At 40.2% G+C, this 22,074-nt stretch overlaps 1 protein-coding gene across 5 annotated transcripts in view; it reads left to right on the forward strand.

The window, feature by feature from the left end:
* The window catches only part of PIBF1 (progesterone immunomodulatory binding factor 1), a 244,453-nt gene extending 223,844 nt beyond the window's left edge, over window positions 1-20,609 (forward strand). For 2 of the 5 annotated variants that reach the window (XM_073014384.1, XM_038007730.2), the window contains 3 exons: window positions 1,020-1,193; window positions 5,625-5,719; window positions 18,504-18,644. In XM_073014384.1, the coding sequence (XP_072870485.1) occupies window positions 1,020-1,193; window positions 5,625-5,719; window positions 18,504-18,546 (312 nt within the window). In that variant the 3' untranslated portion in view covers window positions 18,547-18,644. Of the gene's footprint in view, window positions 1-1,019; window positions 1,194-5,624; window positions 5,720-18,503 lie in introns of those variants that run through there. The other 3 variants (XM_007960565.3, XM_073014386.1, XM_073014387.1) reach the window with 3 other exon arrangements.
* Window positions 20,610-22,074: the final 1,465 nt, after the last annotated feature.

Consider the following 22,074-nt stretch of genomic DNA (forward strand, 5'->3'; position numbering starts at 1 on the left):
GGAGAGTTTAGCCTGCCATCTCTCCATTTACTTGTATATGATGTATCAATTTAGTAATTAATCATAAATACCCACTAACTAGTGTTATGTACTAAAGATTTGTCTATGGATATGAAAGACAGATACACTTGGGAGAAAGAATGGGTGAAAATTTTGATATCTTCAGAAAGTTCATCACAATTAATGCTGAGTTCAAAGGGCAGCTGCAACCAACCCCACTTATCATTTGTAAAAGGATAAGGGATAATACAACTAAAGAAATCCTGAATCTGTATTAAACTTAGTGTTCAACTGCTGACTAGTAGCTAAGATTGGATTCTTTTTCTCTACCATCTTTATATAAGACTTCAAAGGAAATGGGACAGTTTAAAAGAAAGAAGAGAACAAGTTAAATGCTTAAATGATCTACTCAGTAAATATATATAGAACATCTACAGTGGAAGGTAACTATGGCAGTGGTTCCCAAATTTGTCTATTAGAATCACTTGAGATCTTCAAAAATTCCAAAATACAAAAAAATTAGCCGGGCGTGGTGGCGTGCGCCTGTAGTCCCAGCTACTCAGGCACTGAGGCAGGAGGATGGCTTGACCCCGGGAGGTAGAGGCTGCAGTGAGCTGAGACCATGCCACTGCAGTCCAGCCTAGGTGACAGTGAGATCCTATCTTAAAAAAAAAAAAAAAAATTCCAAAGCCGAGGCCACACTCCACAGCAGTTATCTCGCAATCTCTGGGGCTGGGACACAGTCATCACTGGCAATATTTGAAGCTCCAAAGGTGATTCCAGTGTGCAGAAAAACATGGAAACCACTAGACTATAGAATGTTGTAATTGTCAGTTATCATATTAAATGAGTATTAATTATTATAAGATTCATGTGCATGACTGTAATTACTATTTTATTTTCACAATTTATGTGTGTAGTATAATTATTTCTTCTACTTAAAAGTAGTTTAATATTATTATTAGTCTGCTTGCTAAAAATCACACTTGCTACTTTCTTCTGTTTTCATATATCAACAGGAATTGGCAGCAATGAAACAGATTCTCGTTGCGATGCATAGTAAACATTCTGAGAACAGCTTACTTCTCACTAAAACAGTATCAAAAAATGTGACAGAAAATCAGAAATCAAAGACTTTGAATGTGCCTAAAGAGCATGAAGACAATATATTTACACCTAAACCAACACTCTTTGTAAGTACAATTTTTAAACTCATAATTTTAATATTCCCGATTCTTACTAAATGTATTTTACTTAATTTTTTCCTTTCAAATTTATGAAGTGAATAGATTCCACAAATATGTTTTATGAAAAGGCCTTGAAGGATTTGCATTAATCCATTTTCTGAATGTGTATATTACCTATCTTATAGATGATAGTATATTTTGCTCTAATTCCTCATAAAGTGTAAAATCAGTTAACTGAAATGCATTGTTAGCTAAAAATGTATGTGCACAGAAATTAAAGAAAAAGAAATAAGAAAAATTTGGATTAAAAGCAGGTAAAATACCATAAATATGTACAGTTATGTGCCAATTTTTAAAAATAGGGAAAATAAATTAGGAAATATTGAAAACTATATATTTTAACAAATAATAAGAATCAAGATTAAAAGGCAAGAGAATTAAAATAGGAGTAACGTTATTAAATATTCCGTGTTACTTCAAATGATTTCTCAATCATGCTTTCATTTCTCAGGAGAAACATGATTTATATCTGCTACACATGGAGACTCAAAACCAGAAAGATTTTCTCTGTGATATTTTGATTCAGTGAGTCCCCAGAATCTTCATTTTTTTTAACTCCCGAGATGAGTATAATAATCAGTCAAATATGATAACTTCTGATCTCAGTCATTTTATTATACGTGCAGATAATGCTACTCAAGATTAATAGGATGAAAGAGTTTTTTAGTGATTATATAATTCAACCTCCCCTTTTTAAAAAATGAAAGTTACAGTTTAGATCAAATAAGGGACAATTGGGCAGGCATGGTGGCTCACACCTCTAATCCCAGCACTTTGGGAAGTCGAAGTGGGAGGATCACCTGAGGTCAGGAATTCAAGACCAGGCCGGCCAACATAGTGAAACCCTGTCTCTACTAAAAATACAAAAAGTACCTGGGTGTAGTAGCACATACCTGTAGTCCCAGCTACTTGGAAGACTGAGGCAGAAGAATCGTAGGTGCGGTGGCACCACTGCACTCCCCGCCTGGGCGACAGAGTGAAACTCCACCTCAAAAAATAAAATAAAATAGGGACAATTATTTAAGGATACGTGTAGCAGTAATGAAGACTAAGCTGACAGGCGGGAGAAAACAGGATGGTTCAGTTAACTAGCCTGGACACAAGGCAGCTGAGTCCATGCATCTTTTCCTCTGGAGTACATCAGCTTCTCTTTGTTTCTCCCCTAGTTTCTGCTTACTCATATTTTCCACTTCCTCATTAACTTGCTCACAGCCCTTTGTCTTGAAATAGGTTTCTGTACATCCTTTCTGCATCTACTCTCTTATAATGCAGTTCTCCCTGTATTTTCCAAGGCTAAAAATCTAATTGCCATAGCTCATTCTTGTTGGGTGATACCCCTTTTTGGCAAGACTTCCTAAAGTTATTACCCAGCCTACAGAATGGCTGCCCTTAATGGTGAGCAGGAGTCACACAGTTCCAAATACAGCTGCTGAGGACTGTTTATTAAGGGCTATGGCTAGGCAAGTTTTGCTCAGAAAGTTGGCAGAGATTATGGCAGACACTATGCTGTATCTATTATAATCTATAGGAAGAAAGTAGATTGAATACATAGACATTAATAGGAAATAGGGTCAGATGAAAACCACAAGATACAGCTGAATACTTAAAGCCTGTCAGCACTCTCTGATCTGCCTTTCTGATCCTGCTCTGCTCCAGGCAGTGGCACTATTCCTTCTGACCCTGACCTTCTACATTTCTGGCTTTAGCTTGGTAACCTGATTGTGATTTCCTGGAATACCAGCTATAATCAGTACATGAGTAACAATAAGATTTCCCCAGTACCTCCAGATAAGGTTATAGAGTGGTGATAAAATTAAGAAGATTCAATATTAGTTGGGTAGTTCTTCCTTCCTTATTTTTGCTTATCTGGATTTTTTATTTTATTCTACAATAAAATTCTTTTTAAACAATAATAAGGGAAATTTTTTTCAAAAGAGGTACAAGCTCAGCTATGTCCTAATGAAAACTAAGAGGTAATACTATAAACAAGTCAAATCAAGACTATAAGCTAATGCAGACTTAGTAATGTGAACCGACTAGGTAACCTGGGGCAAATCATTACATGTTCCGAGTGTGTTCTTATCTATAAAATTAAGTGGGAGGTTATAATGAAAAGAGTTCTGGACTCCTTTTATTCTAGCATGCTATGATTCTCTTCAGGCATCATTTGTAGTTATTCTTTTGAATATTTTCAATTTTCCTTAAGAATACTTTTTTATATTTTCTCTGAACTTGTTGATAAGGAATTTACCATGCCAATATTTGAAGTAAGAGCTAATCATTTTATAATCTCATGGTTTTATACCTAAAATGAAAACATTTCTAAATCCACATCCTTTGGCTGAAAGTATTTACTGTAGGTATTTCCACCTGATATTAAATTCAGTGATGGATGGGTGGATGGATGAGCATTTCCATATGCATTGACAGTATGAGGCGAGCCACACAAAACTACTGTTAACTGGGCAATGGAGTGGGAGCAGTGCTATTATGTAGAGGAGGAGAAATAAGAGCATGACTTTTTTTTTTTTTTTTTTTGACACTTAGGTCTTCCTCTGAAGACTTTTTTTTTTTGAGATGGAGTCTGTCACTCTGTTGCCCAGGCTGAAGTGCAGTGGCACAATCTCAGCTTACTGCAACCTCCACCTCCCAGGTTCAAGCGATTCTCCTGCCTCAGCCTCCTGCAGGTTACAGGCGTGTGCCACCACACCAGGCTGATTTTTGTGTTTTTAGTAGAGGCGAGGTTTCACCATGTTGGTCAGGCTGGTCTCGAACTCCTGACCTCGTGATCTGCCGACATCGGCCTCCCAAAGTGTTGGGATTACAGGTGTGAGCCACCACACCTGACAAGGTATTTTTTTAATGTGCTTTTTTGTATGTATACAAATGTTTTACAGTGTACATGTGATATTTATATATGAAGGCAACCTCAAAAGTTCCTTTTTTAGAAGAACTCTGGCCTTTGAAATTACACATGTGTCAGAGTTGTTGTTCAGGCACTTAGTGTACCAACAAAAACTAATTGAACCACAGAATGTAAGTACCTTAAGGACAGAAACTGTATTCCTTTTGTTTTGCATAGCAGCTGAACAGAGCAGATACTCAATAAATATTTGCTGAGGAGAATAAAAAGCAGTTATTTGTCTCCCCAGTTTAGTTATGTTCTTAGCTGTTAAAACTCTAAACTGGGTGTGGAACTTTAATGTTAAAGTGAACTACAGGGAGAATGAAAGCTTCGCCTCCAGTGACTCTAGTTAGTGCTACTTCTGCCACAGGCAGCTTCAGTCTTTATTCAGAAACACCCAGTTCATTCCCACTCATCACCTACTTTCTCTCTTAAGGTAGCTTTTTGCTGTGCTATCCCTTTTTTCCCAGCCTCACTTATCTCTTTCTTAGAAAAACCTAGAGCTATTCTAATCTGATTTAGAACAACTTTCCTCCTTCCTTCCTGAGCAGTATGGGTCTCTTTTGCTGCTTTTCTGCTGCCATCCTATTCGGAAAATAGAATTTGTACTCAGGATTCACATCATGGTCATTATTTTCTCAAAACCTTATTTAAAATGCAGATACTAGCAACTCTGCTTTTAGTCTTTTCACCAAGTAGATTGTAAGCATTAAAACAGAAAAATAGCTTGAGAGCATTGGCTCACACCTGTAATCCCAGCACTTTGAGAGGCTGAGGCAGACAGATCACCTGACGTCAGGAGTTCGAGACCAGCCTGGCCAACATACTGAAACCCCGTCTCTACTAAAAATACTAAAATTATCCAGGTGTGGTGGTGCATGCCTGTAGTCCCAGCTACCTGGGAAGCTGAGACAGGAGAATCGCTTGGACCTGGGAGGTGGAGGTTGCAGTGAGCCAAGATCATGCCTCCACACTCCAGCCTGGATGACAGAGCAAGACTCTATCTCAAACAAACAAACACAAAAAGCCTTAGACTCTAAGTAGGGTAGCAAACAGTACGACTGTGCATCTCCAGTGTATAGTGTGTGAAGTGTCTGATTTCTGGTGAGTTTATGATGTAGTTCAGGCCTTGATTTGTATTTATCTCATTGGCTAGCATATGTTGGATAGGCAGATTAAGTTTATATAATTGATATATAAGTGGTTATATGAATGACATGATTCCATAGAAGTGCTTTGGAAAGCTACATGTCATCTGGAAAGAAAATTTTTTTTTTTTTTTTTTTTTGAGACAGACTCTCACGCTGTCACCCAAGCTAGAGGGCAGTGGCACAGTCTTGGCTCACTGCAACCTCTGCCTCCTGGGTTCAAGTAGTTCTCCTGCCTCAGCCTCCTGAGTAGTTGGGATTACAGGAACATGCCACCATGCCCCGCTAATTTTTTGTATTTTTTTTTTTTTTTTTTTTTTGTAGAGACGGGGTTTTACCATGTTGGCCAAGCTGGTCTCCAAACTCCTGACCTCAGATGATCCACCCACCTCAGCCTCCCAAACTGCTGGATTACAGATGTGAGCCACCACACCCTGCCTGGAAGGAAAATTAGTGTAGTCTATTCAAGAAGTGTTTACTGACTATATGCAAGAGCCTGTGATGATGATTAAGATAGCATCAGCATTAAAACTGCTGCTCCTGTAGGATCAAACTTATTAAACAGTAACATAAGGCAAAATCAGTTAGCCTACTTTTTTTGTTTTGTTTTTGGGACAGGGTCTTGCTGTGTCACCCAGGCTGGAGTGCAGTGGCATGAACACGGCTAACTGCAGCCTCAACCTCCCAGGCTCAAGTGATCCTCCCAACTCAGCCTCCCAAATAGCTGAGACCACATGTGCGCACCACCACACCGAGCTAAATTTTTTTATTTTTTGTAGAGACGATCTCACTGCATTGCTCAGGCTGGTCTTGAACTCCTGGGCTCAAGCAATCCTCCCATCATGGCTATAATCTCAAAGTGCTGGGATTATAGCCATGAGCCACTGCACCTGACCTGGGTATCCTACTTTAAAGGAAATACAAATTGCTATGAAAATTCAAAGAAAGAATAGACACTGTGGTTTTGGAGGACTCTAGGTTGCCCTGTCAGAAAGGAAGTATTTGAGCTTGGCTTTAAAGAATGCATGGATTTTGACAAGTGAAGATCAGCGTTATTTAGAAATTCCAAGAGCAAAGAAAATATTTTATTGGCCAGGCATGGTGGCTTACGCCTGTAATCCCAACACTTTGGGAGGCCGAGGCAGGCGGATCACCTGAGGTCAGGAGTTCAAGACCATCCTGGCCAACATGGTGAAACCCCATCTCTACTAAAAATATAAAAATTAGCCAGGTGTGGTGGCAGGCACCTGTAATCCCAGCTACTCAGGAGGCTGACACAGGTGAATCGCTTGAACCCAGGAGGTGGAGGTTGCAGTGAGCTGAGATTGTGCCACTGCACTCCAGCCTGGGTGACAGAATGAGATTCTGTCTCAAAAAAAAAAGAGAAGAAAAAGAAAAGAAAATATGGTATTCACAAAATATTTTCTAACTTGTGCTCCTTTTTAGTTGTTGAAGAATAGGATGTCTAATATGTCTTTTCTATATCTAGACTTTATTCCTTTCTGACTATATTCTTACATTTGACTTTAGCCAATTCACTCTCTATTCATCCTTTCCCTTAGTACAAAGGGAAATAAAAGTAGATAGCTTATACTTTGTCACATTAATAGAGACAGAAAGTAGAATGGTGGTTGCCAGGAGCTAGGGGTTATGGGAATTTATTGTTTAACAAGTAGAGAGTTTCAGTCAAGCAAGATGAAAAGAGTTCTATGGATGGATAGTAGTAATAGTTGCATCATAATGTGAATGTATGTAATACCACTGATCTATACATTTAAAAATCGTTGGCTGGGCATGGTGGCTCACACCTGTAATCCCAGCACTTTGGGAGGCCAAGGCAGGTGGATCACCTGAGATCAGGAGTTCGAGACCAGCCTTACCAACATGGAGAAGCCCCGTCTCTACTAAAAGTACAAAAATTAGCCAGGCATGGTGGCGCATGCCTGTAATCCCAGCTACTCGGGAGGCTGAGGCAGGAGAATCGCTTGAACCCAGGAGTGGGAGGTTGCAATGAGCCGATACCGCACCATTGCACTCCAACCTGGGCAACAAGAGTGAAACTCCATCTCAAAGAAAAATAAAAATAAAAATAGTTAAAGTAATAAATGTTATGTTGTATGTATTTTACCAGAATCTTCTTTTTAAAAACGTTTTAAAGCCTGGGCAAAAACTTTTGTGAGACCCTGCCTCTACAAAAAAAAAAAAAAAAATGTTTTTTAAATTAGCCAGGCATGGTGGTATGTGCCTGTGGTGCTAAGCTACTTGGGAGTCTGAGGCAGGAGGATCACATGAGCCCAGTGAGCCATGTTCACGCCACTGCCCTCAAGCCTGGGTGACAGAGCAAGACCCTGTCTCAAAATAAAATATATAAAATGATGAAATATAGTATAAAATAAAAAATAAACTTAAAATTTTAACTTAATTTAAAAGTTGTAAGTAGATAGGTTATAAAAATAGTTTTTCTCATTTGTTCATAAGGCAAAGTTTATAATTTTATCAAAAATGGAATGTAGCAGTTATTTATAATATAGTAATATAATGAGTATAATTGGTTGTATTTAGACAAGTGACAAGGATGCCACACTAGGGTAGTGTCATCACAGAGTCATGTCCTAACACTGTGCCTCCCAACATTTCTTATAACACGTGTGGAAAATTAGAATATTTATATGACACAACAGGATAGCTGAACTTTGCTGGTAGACTGAAGGGACTCCAGCCACCCCAGACACTGAGGGCTGAGAAGATCAGAAGCGCCACATACCTGTAACACTTCTGTGTCATAGTTGTGTTTGGAAGCTTTGGTCTCACTGTTTTTTTCTTTTCTTTTTCTTTTTCTTTTCTTTTTTTTTTTTTTTTTTTTTTTTTTGAGATGGAGTCTTGCTCTGTCACCCAGGCTGGAATGCAGTGGTACAAACTCAGCTCACTAAAACCTCCACCTCCTGGGTTCAAGCTATTCTCCCACCTTGGCCTCCTGAGTAGCTGGGATTACAGGGACACACCACCATGCCCAGCTAATTTTTGTATATTTAATGAAGGCAGGGTTTCACCATATTGGCCATGCTGGTCTCGAACTCCTGACCTCAAGTGATCTGCCCACCTAGGCCTCCCAAAGTGCTGGAATTACAGGAAAGAGCCATTGGACCTGGCCTGGTCTCACTCTTTTATGTTGAATGTAGACTCATCTCACCAAAGTATGACCAGACCTCAAAATATCTAGCTGTTTACATGTACATTTTTAAATATTCATTTTTTAATTTCTAGTGTCAGGAACACTAATTGTAACCTCTTCCTGATGTTATTTAATTTAGCTGGTAAGCTAAACTAAAAATCAGGAATTTTTTGGTGAACATGGAATGAAGCTGACTGATCTCAGACAGCTTCACATCTTGTTAGTGGTAAAGCCACATCAACTGTCTTTTTTTTTTTTTTTTTTTTTTTTGAGACGGAGTCTCGCTCTGTCGCCCAGGCTGGAGTGCAGTGGCCGGATCTCAGCTCACTGCAAGCTCCGCCTCCCGGGTTCATGCCATTCTCCTGCCTCAGCCTCCTGAGTAGCTGGGACTACAGACGCCCGCCACCTCGCCCAGCTAGTTTTTTTGTAGTTTTAGTAGAGACAGGGTTTCACCGTGTTAGCCAGGATGGTCTCGATCTTCTGACCTCGTGATCCGCCCGCCTCGGCCTCCCAAAGTGCTGGGATTACAGGCTTGAGCCACCGCGCCCGGCCACATCAACTGTCTTAAACTCACTTAAGTTGGGCCCTGCCTGTGAGGACTTCTCAATATTTATTTATTTGATTTCCAGTTTAGAACTTTTTTGGAAAACAAAGTAATTATATCAACCAGACATAGACTTTTTTTCCTTAGAGAAGTGGTACTGGTTAAACACTAATAGATTGATTGTTAATTCCTAGCTCTTTTTTTAGACTACAGGAGTTACCCACCAGGCTTGTTATGTCTGCATTTGTCAGTCATCATTGTTTCTAATTTTAACAAACTTTCTCAATGGGTTATAATACCCATGTTATATATTAACGTTTTAACTGGCTAATTCTGGATGACACAGCAGTATCTATCTTATCAGTTATTTGTTTCCAAAATCACCTTGTAACATAGTAAATTACTTCTGGTAAATTTCCAGTTAGTCTTGTCATTTGTTTCTACAATGACTTTGTGCTCTCTTTCCTAAATCTGGAATATAGTCTACTTTAGGGCCTGTTAATACTCTACTAACAATTTAAGGTTTTTATTAATGTGTATGCATATATATGTGTGTATATATATATTTTATGTGTATGTAAAATATATATGCATATATATTTATATACATATCTATAAAGCACTTCATATTCTGAAGCCTATAAGCCTTATATTTAAAATAAGGACCCTTCTCAGTTAAATGGTTAATCCCATTAATACCTGAAGCAGAATGTCAAATTTTGTCATGTAAAGCACCATCTTATGGATATAAAGGGAAGTATCTTTAATAAAATAGAAAAAAGAACCACTACTGATCAAACAGCTAAAACAATGGAATTATCAAAATAAAAAGCAGTTAATTTTTTTTTTTTTTTTTGAGATGGAGTCTCACTCTGTCACCCAGGCTAGAGTGCAGTGGCACAATCTTGGCTCACTGCAACCTCCACCTCCTGGGTTCAAGCAGTTCTCCAAAAATCAATTAACTATACATCTGAATTATTTTGCTGTGCCCATTTTAACAATCAGTTACCACGAACCAGCAAACTCTATTGTATATTCTTTGTTTGCTTGTTTTTTTTGTTTACCTTTTTTAAAAAATGTCAAAACTAGGCCAGGCGCAGTGGCTCACACCTGTAACCCCAGCACTTTGGGAGGCCAAGGCGAGCAGATCACCTGAGGTCAGGAGTTCAAGACCAGCCTGACCAACATGGAGAAATCCCGTCTCTACTAAAAATACAAAATTAGCCAGATGTGGTGGCGCATGCCTGTAATCCCATCTACTCGGGAGGCTGAGGCAGGAGAATCACTTGAACCCAGGAGGCGGAGGTTGCAGTGAGCCAAGATTACACAATTACGCTCCAGCCTGGGTGACAAGAGTAAAACCACATCTCAAAGAAAAAAAAAAAAAAAATGTCAAAACCATTCTTAGCATGCAGCCCGTACAAAAACAGACCATGGACCATAGTTTACTGGTCCATGATGTATCTCAGGAGTTGATAAAAAGCTTAGAAACTTCCATTGTCTGGAACTTAGGGCTATCACTAATGGCTAGCACATTACTGACTAAAATATCTGGAAATTAAGATTATACATTTTATGAAAATCAGAAATAAACTTTTCAGAAGCAGTATTATCTACTTGGAATCTGTTCAAATTTTGGTAGTGAGACTTACATACTAATGTAGTTGAGAAATCACTGTGACATATTCTATGCTAATGTAATTAACAGAGAACCTGAATTTCAGACAATAATATAACTGAAGGAAAAAGTTCACCAATCGAAGGATTGAAAATATCTTTGAATGATATAAGTAAATTTGAGTTCATACAGCAAAATATGCTGTTTCTGTGCCTTACTGGTTAATTACCATTTCCACTCAAAAATCAGGCTGTTGCTTAGAATCATAAGTACTACCCCTGATGCTTGTCAAGGGTGATGTTGCCTGATTAGTTGGAAACATATTATTGCATTACTGTAGTAGAATTTTCTTTTGTCTTGCATACTAGAAAGGCTTGAATTGACTCACATGAAACCTTATGTCCAGACTTAAATAGATCCGAAAGGCTTTTGTCATAGCAGAACCAAACATTCATTCATTCATTGAAAAATGTTTATTTAGCACTTACTTTGTGCCAAGTACTATTCCAAAAAGTAGAGATATAAACAATTCCTGCCTCTGTGGACCTTACATTTGTGGATAGAGATAGACTATAAACCAACAAACAAAAAAATAAATAAATTGAGTAGGATGTGAAAACATGACAAATGCTATGGAGAAAAATATATGAGGTAACTAAGAAGTCCTCGATTTGCCCACTTGGCAAAGTTAATAAATGGCTAGAACCTGTGCTTTAACCACTGTACTATATGGTGCTCAAACCACAAAAATCAAAGGAGGCATGACATCGAACACCTCCTGCTGGCGAGACACTCCTGCATGCTGAAGATACAACATGAGATAAGATAAATAGTATAAACTAAGAGTATAAGAGTCAGCATCTTTAGGAATTGTGTCCCACTGCTAGTTCAGCAGCTTTAGCAAATTGTTCAGTCTCTCACATACAGGCCTGGAGATAACTATTTCAGGACAAGCATGTGGCCCTATGAAGTCATCAGGAACCTAGGTTCCCTCTTCCTTTCTCTTCAACCATCCTTAGAGTGTGGCATCTGTTCTTAGAATCACAGTATGGTTGCTCTGGCCGCAGCCATCACGTCTGCATTTTAAGCAGGAAATGAGAAAACGGGAGGAAAATAGTCTCTCTTTCCAAAGGAGTTTTTCCGTAAGTCCTACCAGACGTCTTCAACTTATGTCCCTTTGGCTAAAACTTAGTCATGTGGCCACACCTAGCAGCAAGGAAGGCTGATAAATGTTTTATACAGGATGAATCTATTGCTTTACTGATAAAATCAGAGTTCTGTTATTAAGAAGGGGGAAATAGTTACAGGCTAGACAGCCAGCAACCTCTGCACTTGATCTCAGCCAAAAGGCCGAGACGTGATCCCAGCAGCCTCTGTAACAGGATTTGATTCATTTTTATATTCCCAGAACCTAAGTCAAGGACTAGCACAGAGTAGTTAGTCAAATAAATGCTATTAAACTAATCTCAAGTACAAACAATTTAGTTCATGTTGGAGAGTGTCAAGAAACAGGATTAGATATGTAAGTATGGGCCAGATCCTAAAGGGGCCGGTCTTCTAAGTGAAATGTGCTTAGAGCATGACAGTGATGGTAAAGTTCACCCAAAATAACCTGGGAATAAGGAACATATCTTAGTCCTAGGGGAACAGACTTTGAAATTAAAATGGTTGTGATAAAACATCTGAAAAGTTACCCTATCAAGTAGCAAGGCAGTTAATCCCCACGACACAAGGTACACTTGACTGTGGCAAATCTGTCTCATTAACACATCTAGGGAGAAAACATATTAGGGGTGGGAGTAATGGTCTCCAATGTAACAGACACACATAAAAGGAGAGTAAGGAAGAACCATCTGCCACTGAAATTCTTATACTGCCCTTTCTGAGTATTAAGATTCTTTTTTAATGCCAAAGTTTTTATTTACCTTCTCCCTGTAAACACAGAGTAGTAGTAAAAATTTTAGTATCAGCTGATTGAGGAAATGCAAATGTACAAACCAATTCTGCACGCTTTGGTATAATCCTGAGGATCTGTAGCTTAGTCTATAGCAGTTGCTTTCACTTTTTTTGTCCAGGAGTCACAGTTAAGAAAACCATTTACATTATGACCTAGTGATGATCACACAGTTTCTCAAAACAGAACTTACCCCCACTATGGCCAATACTCAGGTATTTTCTGTGCTGGTTTTGTTTGTTTGTTTGTTTTCTCAATTCTGGTCTTTTACCTACTAGAGTTCATTACCCGTGGGTTGGGACCTGCAATTTAAAGAACAATGGCAGCCGGGTGCAGTGGCTTACGCCTGTAATCCCAGCACTTTGGAAGACCGAGGCAGGCGAATCACCTGAGGTCAGGAGTTCCAGACCAGCCTGGCCAACATGGTGAAACCCTGTCTCTACTAAAAATACAAAAATTAGCTGGGTATGGTGGTGCATGCCTGTAGTCCCAGCTACTCAGGAGGCTGAGGCAGAATTGCTTGAACCCAGGAGACAGAGGTTGCAGTGAGCCAAGATTAACTGCACTCCAGCCTGGGCAACAGAGTGAGACGTCATCTGAAAATAAATAAACAAAATAAAGAACAATGGCATACATGTCCTATGACCAAGAATAGTGAGAGCCCTAGACTTTTAGCTGGCTCACCTTTCCCAGTCACCCAAATCTATCTGATCGTTTAAGAATCATACAGTTCCCTAGTTTTACTCTGACTTTTCCTTATCTTAACAACAAATAAAAAGCTGAGCCAGGAAATCACCTTTTCTTTTCTTTTTTTTTTTTTTTTTTTTTTTGAGACAAGAGTTTTTCACTCTTGTTGCCCAGGCTGGAGTGCAGTGGCATGATCTCGGCTCACTGCAACTTCCACCTCCCGGGTTCAAGCAGTTCTCCTGCCTCAGCCTCCCAAGTAGCTGGGATTACAGGTGCCTGCCACCACACCCGGCTAATTTTTGTATTTTTAGTAGAGAAGGGGTTTTGCCATGTTGGCCAAGCTGTTCTCAAACTCCTGACCTCAGGTGATCCCCCTGTCTTGGCCTCCCAGAGTGCTGGGATTACAGGCGTGAGTCACCGCACCCATCCAACTTTTCTTAAATACTTAATAGAAGTGAGGTCACAGGGCAAACCGCTGCCCCCAAAAGTGGACAGGTAGGCCAATACAGAGAATGATGATGTATCAGAGCAAAAACTTCCATGATGGGAACCAGTGCTGGGGTAGGAAAACCTGAATGTAACTGCTGGAAGTTAGGTATGGACAAGTGTGAAAGTTAAAAACTCCAGTCATAGACGTAATCCCCACACTCTTGTGAGTTTTAACTTTAGAAGCTTGACCTAGTTCTTACAGTAAATATTGGGAGAAAATCCCCTTCCATTTCCAGCAGTGGGAGGGAAAAGAGGACATTTTGAAATATGTTAGAGAACTCAGTTCTCAATTCTTAACAAGGTCTCCCCTCAGGAGAAACTATTTAACTAGAAACTACCCTGCTGGGGATTTATCAAAGCCTAACTGACCTGAGAAAAACACAATACCCAATCCAGCCCACCAAGCCACCATGGCCCACCTAAGAAGGGAAAAAACTGAGAAGCATGTGTGAAGTTCACATTCCAGAGGCACACTGTCACTGAAAGACTGAGACCTAATCATAGGACCACAGGATGACTTCCCTACCCCCACGCCTTACCACCACATTACCAAAGGCCCATTTATAGCAGTTTGTTTTACCCAGTACAGTATGTCCAGTTATCAGGAAAAACTTAACCAGGTAGACTAAAAGCCAAAAAAAACAGTTTGAAGAGACAGTGCAAGCATCAGAACCAGAGTCAATTGTGCCATAAATGTTGGAATTACCAGACAGAGAACCTAAAACAACTATGATTAGAATGCCAAGGGCTGCAATAGATAAAGTAGACAACATGCAAGAACAGATGGGCACTGTGAGCAGAAAGATGAAAATCCTAAGAAAGAACCCCGAAAAAGGAGAAATACTAGAGATCAAAACCGCTATAACAGAAATGACAAATGCTGGCCGGGCATGGTGGCTTACACCTGTAATCCCAGTACTTTGGGAGGCCAAGGCGGGCAGATCATCTGAGATCAGGAGGTCGAGACTAGCCTGACCAACATAGTGAAACTCCATCTCTACTAAAAATACAAAAATTAGCCAGGTGTGATGGAGGGCACCTGTAATTCTAGCTAATCGGGAGGCTGAGGCAGGAAAATTGCTTGAACCTGGGAGGCTGAGGTTTCAGTGAGTCGAGATCACACCACTGCATTCCAGCCTGGACAACAGAGTGAGACTTCATCTCAAAAAAACAAATAAATGACAAATGCCTTTGATAATCTGATTAGTACAGTGGACATAGCTGAGGAAGGAATCTCTAACCTTGAGACTATTTCAGGCCAGGCACAATGGCTCATGCCTGTAATCCCAGCAGTTTGGGAGGGTGAGAGAATCACCTGAACCCAGGAGTTCGAGTTCCAGACTAACCTTCGCAACATAAGAGACCCTGTCTCCACACACACACACACACACACACACACACACACAAAGCCAGGCGCTGTGGTGCACACCTGTGGTCCTAGCTACTCAAAGAGCTGAAGTAGGATCGCTTGAGCACAGAAGGTCAAGGCTGCAGTGAGCCATGATCATGCCACTGCACTCTAGATTGGGCAACAGAGCAGGACCCTGTCTCCACCAAAAAAATAATAATAATAATAAAGGTAACAGAAACCTCTAAAAAAGAGAATATCCAAGGACTGAAGGATGACTACAAAAGCTATAGCATATATTTAATGAGAATATTAGGAGAAGGAAGAAAGAAAGGAAGAGATATTTGAAACAATAATGACAGAATTCCCCCCAAGCTAATGTCAGACACCAAACCACAGACCCAGAGAACTCTGAGAACATCAAGAGAGATAAATGCAAAAAGGAAAAAAAAAAAAAAAAAAAAAAAACTACACTTAGACATATCATTTGCATATCATTTTCAAACTACAGAAAATTGAGATAAAGACAAAATCCTAGCCTGGGCAACATGGCGAAACCTCATCTCTATAAAAAATATAAAAATTGCCGGGTGCGGTGGCTCACGCCTATAATCCTAGCACTTTGGGAGGCCACCGGATCACAAGGTCAGGAGTTCGAGACCAGCATGGCCAACATGGTGAAACCCCATCTCTACTAAAAATACAAAAATTAGCTGTGTGTGGTAGCGCATACCTGTAATCCCAGCTAATCCGGAGGCTGAGGCAGGAGAACTGCTTGTCCTGGGACCCGGGAAGCAGAGGTTGCAGTAAGCCAAGACCACACCATTGCACTCCAGCCTGGACAACAAGAGTGAAACTCTGTCTCACCAAAAAAAATAATAATAATAAAAATACATATATATATATATGTGTGTGTGTATATATTTGTGTGTGTGTATATATGTGTGTGTGTGTGTGTATATATATATTAGCTGAGAGTGATGGTATGCACCCATATTCCCAGGTACTCAGGAGGGTGAGGTGGGACAATCACTTGAGCCCGGGAGGTTGAGGCTGTAGTTAGCCATGATCACACCACACCAGCCTGGGTGACAGAGCGAGAGCCTATCTCAAAAAGAAAAAAAATCCTGGCCGTGCGCGGTGGCTCACGCCTGTAATCCCAGCACTTTGGGAGGCCGAGGCGGGCGGATCACGAGGTCAGGAGATCGAGACCATCCTGGCTAACACGGTGAAACCCTGTCTCTACTAAAATACAAAAAATTAGTCGGGCGCGGTGGCGGGTGCCTGTAGTCCCAGCTACTCGGGAGGCTGAGGCAGGAGAATGGCGCGAACCCGGGAGGCGGAGCTTGCAGTGAGCCGAGATCGCGCCACTGCACTCCAGCCTGGGCGACAGAGTGAAGACTCCGCCTCAAAAAAAAAAAAAAAAATTCCTGAAAGAATCCGGAGGAAAATAATACCTTACCTATAGAGAAGCAAAGATAAGGATTACATCTGACTTCTCAGAAACAATGCAAGCAAGAAAAGAGTGGAGTGAAACATTTAAAGTTATGAAAGAACAAAACCACCAACCTAAAATTCTGTACCCTGCAAAATTATTCTTTTCAGAAGTGAAAGAAAAGTGACTTTCCCAGGGAAACAAAAATTGGAAGAATTTAATCCATAACTTTTCAAAACGGAAAGCATTAGGCCCAGATGGGTTCACTGTTGAATCCCTTCCCTCCCCTCCCCTCCCCCTTTTTCCTCCCTAGTAGCTGGGACTACAGGCACATGCCACCATGCCCAGCTAAAATTGTACCTATTCTCTACAATCTCTTTCACTGGATAGAAGCAGAGAGAATACCTCCCAGCTCATTTTGCAAGGCCAGCATTGCCCTAATTGCAAAATCAAACAAAGATATTAGAGGAAAACAAAACTACAGACCAATATCTCTCATGAATGTAGATACAAAAATCTATGAGGATTTCAAGGGCAGTGAAAATATTATGTGATACTATATATTATGATACTATAATGGTGGATGCCTGTCTATAGACATTTGTCCAAACCCATAAAATGCATAGTACCAAGAGTGAACCCAAATGCAAACTGTGGACCTTGGGTGATAATGACATGTCAGTATAGGCTCATCAGTTGTAACAAATGTACCATTGGGCTAAGGGATATTAATAATGGAGGAGGCTGTCCATGTGTGGAGCCAGAGGGTATATGGGATATCTCTGTACCTTCCTCTCAATTGTTTTTTGAGACAGTCTTGCTCTGTTGCCCAGGCTTGAGTGTAGTGGCATGATCACAGCTCACTTCAGCCTTGACCTCCTGGGCTCAAGTGATCTCCTTTTTTTTTTTATTTCCCCCCCGACATAATGTCTTGCTCTGTCACCTAGACTGGAGTGCAGTGGCACAATCTCAGCTCACTGCAACCTCCACCTCCCAGCTTCAGTTATCCTGTCTCAGGCTCCTGAGTAGCTGGGATTATAGGTGTGCATTACCATGCCTGGCTAATTTTTTGTATTTTTAGTAGAGATAGGGTTTCACCATGTCGGCCAGGCTGGTCTCAAACTCCTGACCTCAAGTGATCCACCTTCCTTGGCCTCCCAAAGTGCTGGTATTACAGGCATGAGCCACCGTACCCATCGTCAAGTGATCTCATCTCCACTTCCCATGTTAACTGAGACTACAGGTGCATGCCACCATGCCTGGCTCATTTGTTTTTTCTTTTCATGGAGATGGGGTCCCACTATGTTGCCCAGGCTAGTCTCGAACTCCTGGGCCTAAGCAGTCCTCTCACCTCAGCCTCCCAAAGTCTTGGGATTATAAGCATGAGCTACCGTGCCCAGCCAAAATACAGTGAAGTTCTGAATGTTTTATTCTGTAATTCACCTCCCCTACTTTTTTCTTTCTATTCTGTATAGCCTGTCTCCTTTTAGGCTGAAATGATTGAGCAATAAACGCAAGAAATAATCTGGTAAATACTTAGAAATTCATAAGATCCAAAACACAATAATTTGGATATAGTAATTATTTAATAAATATCTATTGAGTGAATGAATATTATCTATAAATGAGACAACTAAAAAGAAGTCATGTCATTGATTCTTTTAATTCTCTTTGAAAATAAAATCAATTTGTAAAATAATTACATACCCAGAAAATTTTAAGTATAGGCTTTGAGCAAGAAAACACAGATGTATGTTTTTTCTACCACATACCTACCAGGTGGGAGATTATTTACACCAAAAGACAAAGTCTTTGCCCTTAAGTATCCTTTCTGAATTAAGAAAAGCAATTTTTAGTAGAGTTTACATATAAAAAACCTCAATATATCTAGTTCTCTGAATTGCCTCTCTTGTCCTCCTTGTAAGCATTTTATTGGATTTTCTTTTTTTAAAACAGACTAAAAAAGAAGCACCTGAGTGGTCTAAGAAACAAAAGATGAAGACCTAGTGTTGTGGATGGGAAGCGCCTGTAGACCGTTACTTACTCCTGAAGTTCTTTTTCTGATGGAAAACAAAATTCATCTTAATCATGTACTCAGCATTTTTTAAATAACAATGTTTATTTGAACTAGTGTTAAATTAACAAATTTAGTATAATCAAAATGTGTAAAGAACAAATAATATACTTTATATTTGTTTTTTTCTATTTTATAAAATAAATATATATGCTATGGTTTAAATTTTGGAGCTTTTTTAAATGTTCAATGCATTTTAAGTGTGTGGCTTATAAATATTTTGGTGAGTATTTTTCTATACTACACAAATTCTGAGTTTAAATGTCATACACAAATACCAAGGCACTTTGCATTTTTAAAAATTAAGAATCATTTGTGAAGTATACTACAAGGCACTTCAAATGCCCGGTAATGGTGGTCAGATACAGATTGTTGACTCTTTTTTGAAGTTCTGTTTTTTTCCTATATTTTATACTACCATTAACCAATAAAATCTGGCAGAAAGTCTGTTATTCCATTGGTAAAGTGTAAGTTTGGTGGAAAGTCTGTTGCTACATCAGTTGTAACAGATGCAGTATGGATCAGATTTCCAGTCAGTGAGAAAAAAAAAAATCAATAGGATTTTCTTTTGTCATAAAATATGCTCCATTTTTCATTGAAGCTGTATACTTTAAAAGAAAGGAAGGAAGCAAGAGAGAAAAAAAGGAAAGAAATATGTATATACACACATACATATATATGCATGTCCAGGTTTTTCAACCACAATTGACATTTTTTTGTTTTTTGAGATGAAGTCTCGCTCTGTCGCCAGGCTGGAGTGCAGTGGCGTAATCTCAGCTCACTGCAGCCTCTACCTTCCAGGTTCAAGCAATTCTCCTGTCTCAGCCTCCTGAGTAGCTGGGATTACAGGCACCCGCTACCACGCTCAGCTGATTTTTGTATTTTTAGTAGAGACAGGGTTTCACCATGTTGGCCAGGCTGGTCTGGAACTCCTGACCTCTGGTGATTCACCTGCCTCAGCCTCCCAAAGTGCTGGGATTATAGGCATGAGCCACCACACCCTGTCCACTATTGACATTTTGGGCTAGATAATTCTTTCTTAAGGGTGCACATAGGGTAAATCCTATGCATGTTATAATATATACCAGCATCCCTGACCTTCAGCACTAGCTGCCAGTAACATCCCCACCACAACCCTATTTTTTTGCTTTTTTTTTTGTTTTTCTTTTAGAGACAGGGTCTCCCTATGTTGCCCAGGCTGATCTTGAACTCATGGGCTCAAGCAGTCCTCCCTCCTCGGCCTCTCAAAGCGCTGGGATGACAGGCGTGAGCCACCTCACCTGGTCCCACCCCCAGTTTTGACAAACCAAAAATGTCCTGGATGGAAACTAGGGTTCCTTCCATCTCTTGGCCATTGTGAATTGTCTTACTTTTTAACCCTTACCTCATCTTCTCCTGGTCATGGATTTTCTATTTATCTGTTTATCTATCTATCCATCTAGAAACAGGGGATTACACTGTCACCCAGGCTGGAGTGCAGTGGCATGATCATAGCTCAATATAGCCTCAAACTCCTGGGCAAAAGGGATCCTCCCACCTTAGCCTCCCAAACAGCTGGAACTACAGGTGCATACCACCACACCTGGCTAGTTTTTTTAAAACTTTATTTTAGAGACAGGGGTCTCAGTGTGTTGCTCAGGCTGGCCTCAAGTGATTTTACTACCTCAGCTACCCCAGTAGCTGAGATTACAGGTGTGAGTCACCACACCTAGCTCTTACTTAATAAAAAAATTAAGCATAACATTCTTATTTTTTTCTTGATAAATGTTTTATGAAATGTTGCCCAAATGCAAGCATAATAGCTACCATTATCAAGCTCATTCTATCAGTCAGTTGCTTTGTTACATGCTTTCTACTCTTTATTTGATCTTCACAGTAACTCTGCCAAGTAAGCATTATCTTCATTTTTAAAATGAGAAAAACCAAGACTCAGTAAGGGTAACTAAATGGCCCAAGATCAGACACATGATAAATAGAAGTGGATTTGAACCAAGTCCATCTGATTACAATGGCTACGCCCTTTGCAGTACACGACGCTGCTTCTCATTGCTTGCTGCTTATGCCGGGCTCCCACGCTCACTTCGATAGCAAGAAGCGCGGGGGAAATCTTTATTTTATTTTATTTTATTTTTTTGAGACAGAGTCTCGCTCTGTCGCCCAGGCTGGAGTACAGTGGTGTGATCTCGGCTCACTGCAAGCTCTACCACCCGGGTTTACGCCATTCTCCTGCCTCGGCTTCCCGAGTAGCTGGGACTACAGGTGCCCACCACCACGCCTGGCTAATTTTTTGTATTTTTAGTAGAGATGGGATTTCACCGTGTTAGCCAGGATGGTCTTGATTGCCTGACTTCGTGATCCGCCCGCCTTGGCCTCCCAAAGTGCTGGGATTACAGGCATGAGCCACTGTGCCCGGCCTATTTTAATTTTTTTAGAGACAGTCTCACTTTGTTGCCCAGGCTGGTATCAAACTACTGTCCTCAAGCAATCCTCCCGCTTCAGTCTCCAGAGTGAGTAGCTGGGATTGCAGGCACGAGCCACCCTCCCAGCAAAAGTTTGTTCTATCACCTTTTCTTTGTGGGTAGGGGGGCTATGGGACTTAGCATAGTTGCATTGTTTTTGCTCAAGACAAGTTCATGGTTCTGAAACCTTTTTTTTTTTTTTTTTTTTTTTTGCAGAAGCTTAGCATTCCCATACTGGTAGTTGAACCCAGACCACCTGGGTGAAAAACCAGGAATCCTAAGACCATGTGACAGATGACTCTACTCCTAAAGAACTCCATGACTCTTATAATAGTTCTTACCAGGTTAACAGGATATACTCAGCTTTTCAGAACCAACTAAATGGCTTGTATTCACTTTATTGATTCATACATTCTTTCACTGAACAAACAAGAAAAATCTAAAATGTGTAAGGCATTCAAACTATGATTGTTTGTCTTCATCTCAAATGAAAAAGAATTCTGTGATACCACAAACACCAAAGGAAGGAGTTTACTCTCATCCTCAGTATAGAAATTTCTAAAAAGAAGTATCAGCTAGTGACCCAAGTATTCTAAATGCAATATATATATAAAGAAGATGCCACTTGTGCTGATTTCAATAAGTCATATTTGGATAATCATCCATCAGGAATGTTAAGGAAGATTCCCACACTTGGGGGAGGTTGAAGTTGTTAATGAGCCAGATTTCTCTCTCTCTCTCTCTATGTATATATATGTGTGTATATATATATATATGGTTGTTTTGTTTTGTTTTTTGAGTTGGAGTCTCGCTCTGCCACCCAGGCTGGAGTGCAGTGGCATGATCTCGGCTCACTGCAACCTCTGCCTGCTGGGTTCAAGTGATTCTCCTGCCTCAGCCTCCTGGGTTGCTGGGACTACAGCGTGTGCCACCATGGCTGGCTAATTTTTGTGTATTTTTAGTAGAGACAGGATTTCACATTGGCCAGGCTGGT

This window comes from Chlorocebus sabaeus, chromosome 3 (genome assembly GCF_047675955.1).
Source record: "Chlorocebus sabaeus isolate Y175 chromosome 3, mChlSab1.0.hap1, whole genome shotgun sequence".
NCBI lineage: Eukaryota > Metazoa > Chordata > Mammalia > Primates > Cercopithecidae > Chlorocebus > Chlorocebus sabaeus.